Raw genomic sequence first — 11,983 nt, forward strand, 5'->3', positions numbered from 1 at the left:
AGCATTTTATTGTATCAAGGAAAAAATATTTATTAAAACAATTTAAAACTTCAGGTTGATTCAGCAAATCTACAGCTGTAACAATCAATTTTCTATACTAAAACAGCAAAGTTTTAACTGAATAAAATTAGTGATTATCGGTAATCGTCGATTATCATATTCGTTGTAATAAAATTTATTAACACAGCAAATTTATTATTACAGCGAAGATAATTTTTTTATGAAAGTCAATCCAATATATGTATAAATAAAAAAATTTTTAACTAACATGCTAGCTGAGATGTATACTTTTATTGCTGTAATAAGAAACTTGTTATTAGAAAACTTGTCTATACTTGGTATTAACTTTGTTGTTGTTCAGCAAAGAATTAACTGAAATTATTAGATTAGCATATTAATAATTGCTTACAGACATAATTTCTTCGTTGAACTATCAAATCTTCATAGTCATAGACGTTTAATTCGCACAGCAAGTTATAGCTTTGCTGAATCATCCAATCTATTTTTCTCATATATTAATTTTAGCGACAATGCAAAATTTTCAAGACTTACAGAATCATTAAAAATCAAAAACTTTTTCATAATTGCGTGAGAATCTTCTTAAACAAAATTTCAGTTCAGATCTGGTTTGAGAAACGTCAGGAGTTTCGTTATTGTGAAGTTTCGATATACCTCGATATGATATATTCACAAAAGGAAAGCGCGACGCGGCTCTTCCATCAAACGCGTCACACTCCATTCAGCCCTCAAATAGTTTATAGGCCGAAAGTAAATGTGCTTCGAGACCGCCGCACGAGATTGCTGTCGTTTCGCTGAAATGCACCCCCGGGCGCGACGTCTTGTGGATTCTTGTTCGCCGCAGGGTCTTTGAGGCCGCGAGTTCAACGACACCCGGTCTCTTTCGCCAAGCAGGAAGTATACATTCTGGAAGTAGCATTTATCGTCGTGGCGTGTATTACGGGGAAGTACGAGAGAAAAAGAGCCAAGAGGAAAAGAAGGCTTGCGAATCCCTCTCTCGGTGGATCTCGCGAATGCTGAGCTTACCTGAGAAGCTGTGGTGCGATGACTCATTCCTTTTATCCTCGACGCACGTACCACTATTTGTCGCGGGGAAAAAAATATTTATTAGTCACGTTTTCGTGCTCCTCTCGAAGCGCGAAGGTGAAAAAGTCCGGAAACGTTAACTTTGCTCTTCCTCGAGATTCACTTGCGCGACTCGAGAGAGAGAGATGTATTATTGTCGCGAAATGTGTGCCAGGATATCGAGCGTTAATGGGTGGAGTGAAAAATGAATCCTTCCTCTTCAAGGACTGTGATCGATTGCGTGTCGCGCGACTTCGTTTCTGCACAATGGAGAGGAACGATCGAGTTTGCGATTTGGGTTGACGATAAAGAAGGAAATATATATAAGGAAGGGGATAAAATGACGAGTATGAAAAGCCAATTTTGAGGGATGAACGATTAATTTTTATGTGTATTTTTTAACGGAGCAATAAGGAAGACGTCCCCGAAATATATATCTTATCTTATAATATCTTTGTATATTATTTTGAAGGAAAGGAAAATGTCTTTGAATGAATTGTGATATAATAATTTCATTTAAGAGGAATTTAAACCATTTATAAGTTTGGGATAGGAAGATTCTTCAATAAGATATACGTATACTTATGTTTCATTATATAAAAATTAAAGATAATACCATTTGGATTAAATAAATAATAAAGATATTATCACTTGGGTTTTATTATTTATTTTGATAATAGAATTTAACTTGACGCTACAGTTGTTGATATCAAATTTTTTACAAATAATACATACAAATGATTTATATTATTAGGTTAATATTCATTATTTATTTAATTTGGCATCTTATATTACACAGTCTAGAGAAATTAATTGTGTATTGTACAAATTAATTAATTAAATAACTCAGGTCATGATCAACCATGATTTTATTTAAATAAATTAATGTAAATAATTATAACATAATCTAAAAACATTTTTATAGAAAAATGAAAGTATATATCACTGAGAATAATCATTGCCGCAACTAAGCCATTCCTTCTTCAATTAAGAGAAGATATTTATAATTACATATTTCTTTGTAATAGTGAAAAAAATACCTAACTTCTCTTTTATTTTAAAAATAATTAATTATTATAAAAATAAATTAATTATTTACACTAATATATAGGAACTAATTGATCTAGTTGTTTCTTCAATATACAGTTAATTGACATCATAAATAAATAAATTATATAAATTAATTTTTCAAAATAGCAATAAGGAAGAAGTTCTCCAAAGATATACTATTTATTTATTTATTAGAGTCAAGAATAATTAATTAACATTAATTATTCTTGACTCTAATAAATAAATAGTATATCTTTGGAGAACTTCTTCTTTATTGCTATTTTGAAAAATTAATTTATATAATTTATTTATTTATTTATATAACGCAGTTTAATAGAAAAAATTTTACTGTAGACATTTTATGCCGATGAAATAATTTGCTCACCGGTAAAAATGCCGCACATATGTTTCTTTTACAAGAATCACTATTTTCATTCTCCTGACGTTCGCTAAAACATGCACTATCTCATTAAAAAGAAACGACGGTTCGCCAATTTCGTTGACGTTAGCTAATTTTAAACATAGTTTGACCTATCTTCTATTCCATTTTACACCGCAACGCATTAATCATCGTACCCAAAGAGGAAAAGATAAATCAACCGTGATCGAAACTAATGAAATATAAAAGCCGTCTCTCCTTTTATTGTCTACATATTTCTATTCTAAATCGACAGAGTGCAGAGACATCGACGAATCACAGTCAAAGACAGCATCAGCAGAGGCAGCAAGAGAACTCTCATCGCAGAACGGAGTCTTATTCCGCCGATTCAACGAGAAACAATTTGCCAGTACCGTCGTCGATACCACCACCGCTGGTCTCACCTCCGGTGCAGTCGCCTCGCGAACGCTCCCGCATCCGGACGAACCCATGGCTGTCAGCGAACTCCTCCGGATCTAGCACGAACGGCCTGAAATCGCGGCTCGCCTTGGATGAAAGTAGCAGCAGTTCTGGCCTGAAGCTCACGGAATCCTCCGGCAGTGCCAGCGATGTCAATCTGAACGGCAGGGAGCCTCATGGCAGGAGGGAGCATCGTCAGGAAAGTCTCAGTGCAGGCCGAAGCCCGTAAGTAATGCTTTTTAAGGTTTGACATCTAATTGTTATTGTAATAATTTAATTTTAATGATTACATTTTTTTTTTTATAATTTCAGTTTAATGTCTTTCAATCAAATGTATAACTTATCGATTTCTTAACAAAAATAAAGATTGGAGCGTAAGTTAAAGAGAGTGACAGAAGTATAAATAAAGTTTCTAGGAGACAAAATTGAGACAATGAAACGTAAAAAGAATGGACGCTTCTTTTACGTTACGTTGTCTCAATTTTCGCCTCCTAGAAATTTCGTTTGTACTTCTATCACTTTCTTCTCGACTTATGCTCCAATCTTTATTTTTTCCAGAAAATTAATAAGTTATTATACATTATCTGATTAAAAAAGATTTAACTTAAATTATTTAAAGAATCTAATGATTAAAATTAGTTGATTACAATGATAATTACATGAATTGGATTAGAAGATTATTTGACTGAAGGCAAACAGATTAAAATTAAAAATGGACTGCGGAGAAATAAAATGTAGAAGCGAAACGCGAGAAAATTAAAGTAAAAGTTTTCGATATATTTCTGTAGCTGTATCGTTACTCTTTCGGAACTTATCCAATTTCTCATAGGAAAAACTTCTAATTGCGTAAGTTGCTGGCGGACGGCGTATCCTTTTTCGAAGAGTTTTTCTTTTCTCCAAATCCATCGGTTCTCTTTTTTCCAGTCTTTGGTCTGGAATTGACCGGAACAAGGGCGGTACACTTAAAGGAGAAGCTAATGGTTAGAAAAGTTCCATGAAGTAGAAAAGATCCGCGAAATTGTGCTTTATTGGCCGCCAACCCGCAATTATGGAAACGGGCTTTTCCCCTTTACGCCAGATTTAATTTTTAATTCCCAGTTACAAGCTGATTACACGTGATACCGTGGACCGACGGTGTAATTTCTTTTGCAATTTGATTATCGTTGGTCTGCGAATTGCGTAGTTCGTTGTATGTGCTTTGGTTTGCAAAATACACTTTATGTTGATTGTATATATTTACGTTATTAAATTCCAGTAAAATGAAATTTTAATTAAAAGAAATTTACTGGCAACACAATACACACCTTATACACAAACTTAATTCCTAGATAGCTTTACACAATTGCTTTTAAAGAAAAAAGCTAAATTAAGAATTAAAAAAGATAAAATTTAAAAACTAAATTAAGAGTGAATAGAAAAAGTCCAAATAAAATTTCATTTTTGTTCATATCATTTATTTAAATTTTTATATATACATCTTTTTTTTTGGAATGACTCTTTTTTACTCATATTTGTAATTTGACGTATTTTAGATTAATTTTTAATCATTATTTTTATATCCATGATAGTTCATTGAAACCACGATTGTTTTATTATAAATGAAATTTGGATCAGTAAGAATAAATCAAATGAGAAAAAAAAATCAGTTAAGAGAAATGATCTTATTATTTGTCAAAGTGAATCTTGGCTTAATATTCATATGTAAACTTTGTAAATATATATTTCAAAAATTTTTATGATACGTCTTGCGTAGGATTAATCAAAACTGGAGAATCACATCGGGCATGGATCTCCGACCGAAGATCTCTTTGGCCTTGCAACGACGAGCCAGCAGCAGCAGCAGCTCGTCGGCGTCCTCGGTGACGCGCAGCGTGCGCTCGTCAGAGGACGATATCACGCTGAACGAGATGATGGGCAAGTTCGACGAGAGCTACGTGTACGAAAAAGAGACGGACATCCTGTCGGACAGTGACCCGACTGACTGCGAGGATTACATCGACTCGCTATCAGACATCGACACCGGTCAGGATGGTGGCGATGAGAACGATCCATTTGAGAACGACGAACTTGATTACATTGATAACGGTTCATTCCTCGATCTGGACAGTCTTGAATGTGGCGCCGGCCACTTCCCCAATACCGGTCACTGCACTTACTTCACTTTTACCAGCGAACTAAGCCGGCGCGGTAGCAGGCTCCGTGAGTCCTTCCTCAAGCGTAGAACTAAGGACGAGATCTCTCAGAGGTGAGCTCCAAGAAATTCAGCTTAAATTATCAAGAGCTTATCAACTACAATGAATCTACTTGGGATTAATGATGTCATATACTCTATTATTGGTTGACGTTATATGCTCTAAAATTAATAGAACATACAATGTCATTAATTCAACCACGAAGGAGTAACTAGCTAAAATATTGTATTAGCTAAAATATTGTCCCATTGATTTTATATGATTTTATCTGATTACAAATAATTTTTTTTCACCACATATGAAGTTATTTGGTAAAATATACGATTTTATTTAATATTATACAATGATTTCTCGTGGTTGCATATGTAATTATTGGATTATACATAAAAATTTTATATGAATTTTATAATGATTTCGAGAGGATTCTGTCCCACGATTACATTAAATCATTATTCCTTCGTTCAATCAAGTTCGATAAAACATTGTAGTCGAAAACGTTATTAGTTTAGCATTTTACGTTGTTTATAACATGCCAAACGAGTTTAAATTACATTATTAAATTACATTTATTTTTGTTACATTGTTAGAAACGTAAATACGAGAACCAGCACGAAGAGACAGAGTGTGCGACATAGAAAGATGGATGATAAGCAAAGTGAGAAACGCAAGAAGAGGATATCGCAACGTCGTAAGCCCCATCTAGACCAATGTGATGACGAGACGGCGAACTTGAACGGCGTGCTGGTTGAAAGGATGCTCCTGAAGAATTCAGGATTTAATCAGGGCAGCAGGAGCGTGGGTGGCACGCCGATGTGCTTGCGACGCAGAAAGCACGACGTGAATAAAAATCTCTCCCCGATGAGACTGAATGGCAATCCGTCGGTCATCAGACCCGCCGTGATGGAGAACGAGATCGTGAAAAGACGATCAAACTCGGTGAGATTCTAATCTATTCGATGTCACAAGTAACTAAAACAATTGTTAGAATTGTCATTCTTTAGTTACTTATAAAAAAATTTTTACTTATTAGTTACTTATAAAGAATAAAGAAAATATTTATTTTAAAAATACAAACTTTTATTCCTTTATAATCAATTATTACATTAAAATCACATATTTCAAAATTGATATTACAAAATTTTTATGATTCAAAATATTTAAACTTGTTTTCTGGAAAACAGTTTTTAAATCGTGTCGTTATTATAGCAAATTAAATGAGTGACATTATTCACACAATCTTTGTTTCAACTAAAAACCGATTATTTCATTAGCATTTTTTTATTCTTCTTTTTATTTTCAGTTCTTGAGATGATATTAATTATATTCATAGTAAAAACTTAAATTATACTATTACTTTGTTTCTCTTCAAGGTAAGTTACGTGAACGGCAACATAGTGCGACGCCACGTAACCGGCAACACGTACATGACCACATTCGCGTCGGAGATTGCGCTGATTGAGGCAGACAAGGAGGCCGATCGCAAATATCGCGAGCTTATCCTGGAGGCGGAGAATATTCTGGTGAGCATGCAGAAGTACCAGAGTCCTTCGCCGTGTGTGCCATCGCCGTCGCGTAAACTGCACAACGGTCTGGCGAACAAACGCGTCGAACTCATCAAGAACACGGAGCTGAATATTGAACTGGCGCTGTCCAAGAGCCGTAATTCCCAGCCGGAATTACAGAGCGGTAGTATTCGTGATCTAGAACATACCAGTCCCAAACGGCAGTTCGCTCAGCCGTGTTCTCCAATTCATCGATTTATGGAAAGGAATTCGCCAGTCAATTTCGCGCTGAAAGAGCCTCCGCCTGTTTTTCGGCAGCACGAGCTGTCCAAGTGCCCGGACTCGCCGGCGATGACGCGCAGAACGACACCCCAGAGTTCGCCCAGCAGGAGTTTGATCAACCAACAGATGTATCGGGCGCGTAACGGTGAGCCAGAAAACAAGGATGGCAACAGATCATCTCGGATCGCTTTGAATTGTAACGGCGGGATGAAACCGGAAACCATGAATGCGAACAATTCTCTTGGGGAGAAGATACACCGGAACGAGATGATGCAAGGCTCTCTCGGCGGAGATAGAAAGGAATTTCGCTCCGCAAGAGAAACGACAAAGGAGGAAGGAGTGACGTCCAGTTCGTCTGATTCTGAGGAAAAGTGCGACGTGAGACGGAGGGCTCCATTGATGACGTTCAGGTTGTGATAACTACTTAATTAACTACTTAAGAAAAAAATCTTGCATAATTTCTAGATCGCAATTTAATGCAAAATTAGAAATATTAATCTCTTTACATTAAAAATGTTTTGTTATGCTTTCAGAAATTGATTTAAGAAAGTAACTTTTGTCTTTGTTATGTATATTATTAATTATTTATATTTGTAGTATTATAATATTTATCAGGAGAACCGACTTAAAATTAATGTACAGGAAGTTTACATTCGATATTAATGATAATTATAATATTATAATAATACCAATCTAATGTCGATACTGAATGTGCAGTCATTGAACATTTATAACAGAAAAACATCTTTAGATCAATCGATATGGGTCCCATCAAGGAAGGTTCTTCCTACTGCCCGCAAAGCGAGCCAGTGAAAAGAAAAGTATATGCCGGAAGCGCGACATATGGCAGAATACAAAAGACATTGGGCGAACATGTTATGCTAAGAAATTCTGACGGTGATACAGCAACTGATGATACTGGTGTGTTTCTTTTATATCTACCTTTTTTATACAATAAAACGCAAATAATTTCTTTCTTTGACAATACCAGCTGTATCAAACTTAATGACACAAATATAAGATATATTTTAATACATATAATTTGCATCTCTTAATGATTAATTATATGATTTAGTAAAATATTTAATATTTAATATTCTGCGTATATAAATTTTTTTTAATTTAATTTTAAAATCGCGTTGACTGTTTCATTTTAATTTTAATAGAGCGTCTTGATTGCACTGATTTAATTGAATCTTGCATTCGCTATTCATCTATTAATATTATTTTGTATACACAGATGACTCGAGGAGATCTCTGAAGGAGAAGGTAGCGCAATTGCGGCAGGAGCGATTAGCCGCTGAGGCAAACGCGAACAACATTCAGGATTCGCAGTTCTTTCAGCACCAGCTATCCCAGCTACGACGACAGATGCTGATGCAGACAATCGAGGGCTTGAAGCGTAGCCTTGAAGATCAGTCGGCCACTCTGAAGCAAACTTGCTTGGAACCGACAAGCCTGTTGACCGACGAGCTGCCTTGAATCCGACCGGCTGACTCGTTTCCGGTCTATTGTGCCGCACGATCACGATTAACGGCGTCTACGACATCGCTCTGTTCTTCGCGAGGGGAACAGGCTCGTCGGACGGACAAGATCGAAGTTACCAGTCCTGTTCTCGGCGAATCCGCGATTGGTCGAGCCGCCGCGCGCTGCGAGAAGTATTGATTAAGCGCAGCGTTTATTCCATGCGCACCGAATACCGAATTACAATGACGCGATCCTCCTCGGGCTCGACGATATCAGGGTCGGCTGAGTGCGAACACGCACGTCAAATCTCTATTTTTCTGTCCATCTGCGTGATATGAGAGAAAGAAAGCGAGAGTGGGAGAGAAAGGGAGAGAGAGTTGAAATTGAGTGTGTCGCGTATCCTCGCTGGGCATTGTTCCGCTCTATTGTTCGTTTCGCGCAATAATTAACATTTCTCACGAACCTTTTTTTCCATCGTTTTTAGTTTACAATTTCGCGCGAGTAGGCCAACTTTCATTTATTACTATAGATTAGCTTTTTTATTAGCTAGAATCTCATATCTCATCGTTCGATCTATCATCGCGATGCTCGCTCTGAAATTTCTTTCTGAAATGACGGCAGACGAGAAATTCTTGCAGATTGTCGAATTACAATAGATTAATCCTAAAACGCTAACGTGGAATTATTAATAATCGATATATCATTATCAAATAATTATAATAGAATAATTAATATTATTAATCACTATTACTATATTAAATATTACTATATTTAACATTTTTTCAAATATACATAGTGCAAAGTATAATATTATCGATCATTAGTATGTTATATACGGAATTTGCAATAGAAAACAAGGAGAAAGAGATAATACGCACTAGGTTGAAATGTACTAGGCCCTTGACAGAGTCCCCGTTAGCGTTCTAGGACTGTGTTTACAATTAGACTATTCAACATCTAACGGGCCTATTCACGGGTGTCTATCTTTGAGATGCTTTAGAAGGAAACATAGCGAAAAGTCCTAGAAAAAAATGTCAAAAGTAAGTCATGCGAATAAGTATAACAGTATCAAAAAGCATAGATATTTAGCATATATCCAACGGATTTAGAAAATCACGAATTTAGCCGAATACACTAGCAGATAGGCGATTCTAAACGTATATAATCGATTTAGACATTAGAAAGACATTAAATGATGTGTGCCCAAGGAATATGGCCCAGTATTGATCGAGATGGATTGGGGAAGGATAATATTGATTGACACAGTTGTAATCACGCTATCAATGCTACTATATACGATACCGTAAAATTTCTTAAAGATATTGAAGTAAAACAGAACAATTTTGATTTAAAAAATGATCAGTAATCATTAGCTTCGTACGAATTCCAAGTATTCTCGATGTGAATATTCGAATGTTCTACGAATATTCCCACTTTTCGTGACGCCAGTACGGCGGCTACAGAAAATCTCAAAAAAAAAAAACTAAAAAAGAGAATCATGATGATACCTCTTATTATTTCGAGCAAGATACTTCATCTTATTAGGAAAAAGAATCGTTGCCAGTTCATATTTGAAAAATTTTTGATGACCGATGATCTTTGATGACTGAGAGATGGTAAAAAAAATATTTTTATTGACCGTTTGAGCCTCACCGAGACAAATAAAACCTCTTACATATAAGCTCCTTAAGCAAGATATATATCTAATCACTTTTATGGATATAATTAATTTTTATAAGCACTTCGCGAAAATAAAAAAATGAGGCCCAAACAGTTACATAAACTAAGCAAATAGAGACAGGCTGTACGTGGAAAAAGGGATATAATAATCCAGATTATAATAGAGAGAAAAAGTTAACACCAGATGAAGATATAAATCACGACTTTTTCCTTCCCCAATAGTCTCGATTCCTCCAACTTGATCTGTTGCAGAATATGATGTTTATGGCATGTGCACCTTTTCCACTGCAAAGTGAATTGGACGCGATGCAAGAGGCAGTTGCAAAATAGAGCTTTCCATTTCCAAGAAGAAAGCTATAATTTTGCTTCTCGCGTTCGCGTCCGATTCTTTATCTGCAAGCGCCACTTATTTTTCACACAGAGGACTGCTGATAATCATTCCTCGCCGTGAGACATAATTGGAACGCCATAATCAGCTAGCTTACATATTACTCGTAATGTTCCTATTTCCATGCGATATTCGTATCCCCGGAAACGAGATCTTTCCCCATGAACATTCACCTCTGTTTCTCTGGATAAAGTAAGCATCCCCCAGATTAGTATACCAAAGACGATAGCTTAGCTAGATAGTAGACTAGAACCGTTTAACCGATCAAAAAGCGCACAGCGATGCATATTCGTAATATTAGAGGATCATGGTTAAAACGTTTTTAGAAACCTCAATTTGCTAGTAGGATAATTGTTCGAGTTACGTCAAGCGAATTACAAATCTTCCATGTGAGCCAGAGTCAAGTGTATTTCATTCCAGTAACAAATTTATATGATTTTCTAAGTTACATTTTTAAGCGATTTAAAAAGACACGTAGTTAATATCTTTATTTTTTAAAGAGTATATTTATTTTGAAGATTTTGAAAGTTTGTGTTATTTATTTTATTTATTGAATTTTTCAGTCGATTTCACAATTTTAGACTCTGGTTGTATCGTCGACACGGTATGTTCGGTCATAGTGATATTTTTGTGAGAATAGACTGATAGCGTTATCGATTGTTAAATTAAAAATTTTTAGCGGTTACTTACATGTGATTCAATACGTTAAAGATTCTCCGGGAACGGTGGATTGTAATGCGCACGCGATATATTTATTTGTGTTAGATATTAGGAAGCATAGTAAACGGAAGCATTAGACAAATATAGCGTAGCATTAGTGCATTAGGCAATCGTCAAGTAAACGAAGTTACACATTTGTTTCTTCCTCTCTTCGTTTCTTTCGAATTTGTTGATTTATTGTCATAAATATTGTCTCTATGATTTCTTTTTGATCGTGATTCATCGTGATTTTTTCGTAGCTTATTGTGGAGACAGAACTGCGAGAGTTACTCCGATCGTAAGCGAAAGTCTTTGCGCGATACGCCGAGTATCGTTAAGTGGAAAGTTGTTCGAGAGTTTTATACGTGAAAAAAAATGAAGACACTGTATATAACATAATTTTTTAATCAAGGAATATTTTAATTTTTTATAATCGTAAGGCGAGATTAGTGCGTCGTTGTCATAAGTTCGATGATTTTTATGCGATCGCATCGACATTCCAAGAATGCAGTTTGCGTCACGGTGACGGAGGAGAGGCAAGTTGTCCGGATCGATTCGCGAATCGGTAAGCCGCATGGCTTTTCCGAGCATCGCCCTTGCCGCAAAACGACACTAGTCACTCGATTATTCACGCAGGGTATGGATCGGCAACTCCGAATGTGCTAGGAGGCAAAGTGGAATTATTGTTGCAAACGACATCTCTTGTGTACTAAGCCATTTATGAAATAAAATGGTTTTTTATATGATTATGAATAAATTATATTATGTCGTTGGATTGGTATTGCTTTTACTCTTTGCCTTG

General features: G+C 35.8%; 1 protein-coding gene across 9 annotated transcripts in view; it reads left to right on the forward strand.

Moving 5' to 3' along the window:
- The window catches only part of LOC105149556 (hypothetical protein), a 165,690-nt gene extending 153,734 nt beyond the window's left edge, over positions 1-11,956 (forward strand). For all 9 annotated transcript variants that reach the window (XM_087411996.1, XM_087411997.1, XM_087411999.1 and 6 more), the window contains 6 exons: positions 2,808-3,196; positions 4,725-5,216; positions 5,751-6,099; positions 6,534-7,357; positions 7,699-7,868; positions 8,188-11,956. In XM_087411996.1, the coding sequence (XP_087268122.1) occupies positions 2,808-3,196; positions 4,725-5,216; positions 5,751-6,099; positions 6,534-7,357; positions 7,699-7,868; positions 8,188-8,429 (2,466 nt within the window). In that variant the 3' untranslated portion in view covers positions 8,430-11,956. The remainder of the gene's footprint in view (positions 1-2,807; positions 3,197-4,724; positions 5,217-5,750; positions 6,100-6,533; positions 7,358-7,698; positions 7,869-8,187) is intronic.
- Positions 11,957-11,983: the final 27 nt, after the last annotated feature.

The sequence above is a fragment of the Acromyrmex echinatior genome, chromosome 12 (genome assembly GCF_024713525.1).
Source record: "Acromyrmex echinatior isolate Ae372 chromosome 12, ASM2471352v2, whole genome shotgun sequence".
In the NCBI taxonomy this organism is placed as follows: domain Eukaryota; kingdom Metazoa; phylum Arthropoda; class Insecta; order Hymenoptera; family Formicidae; genus Acromyrmex; species Acromyrmex echinatior.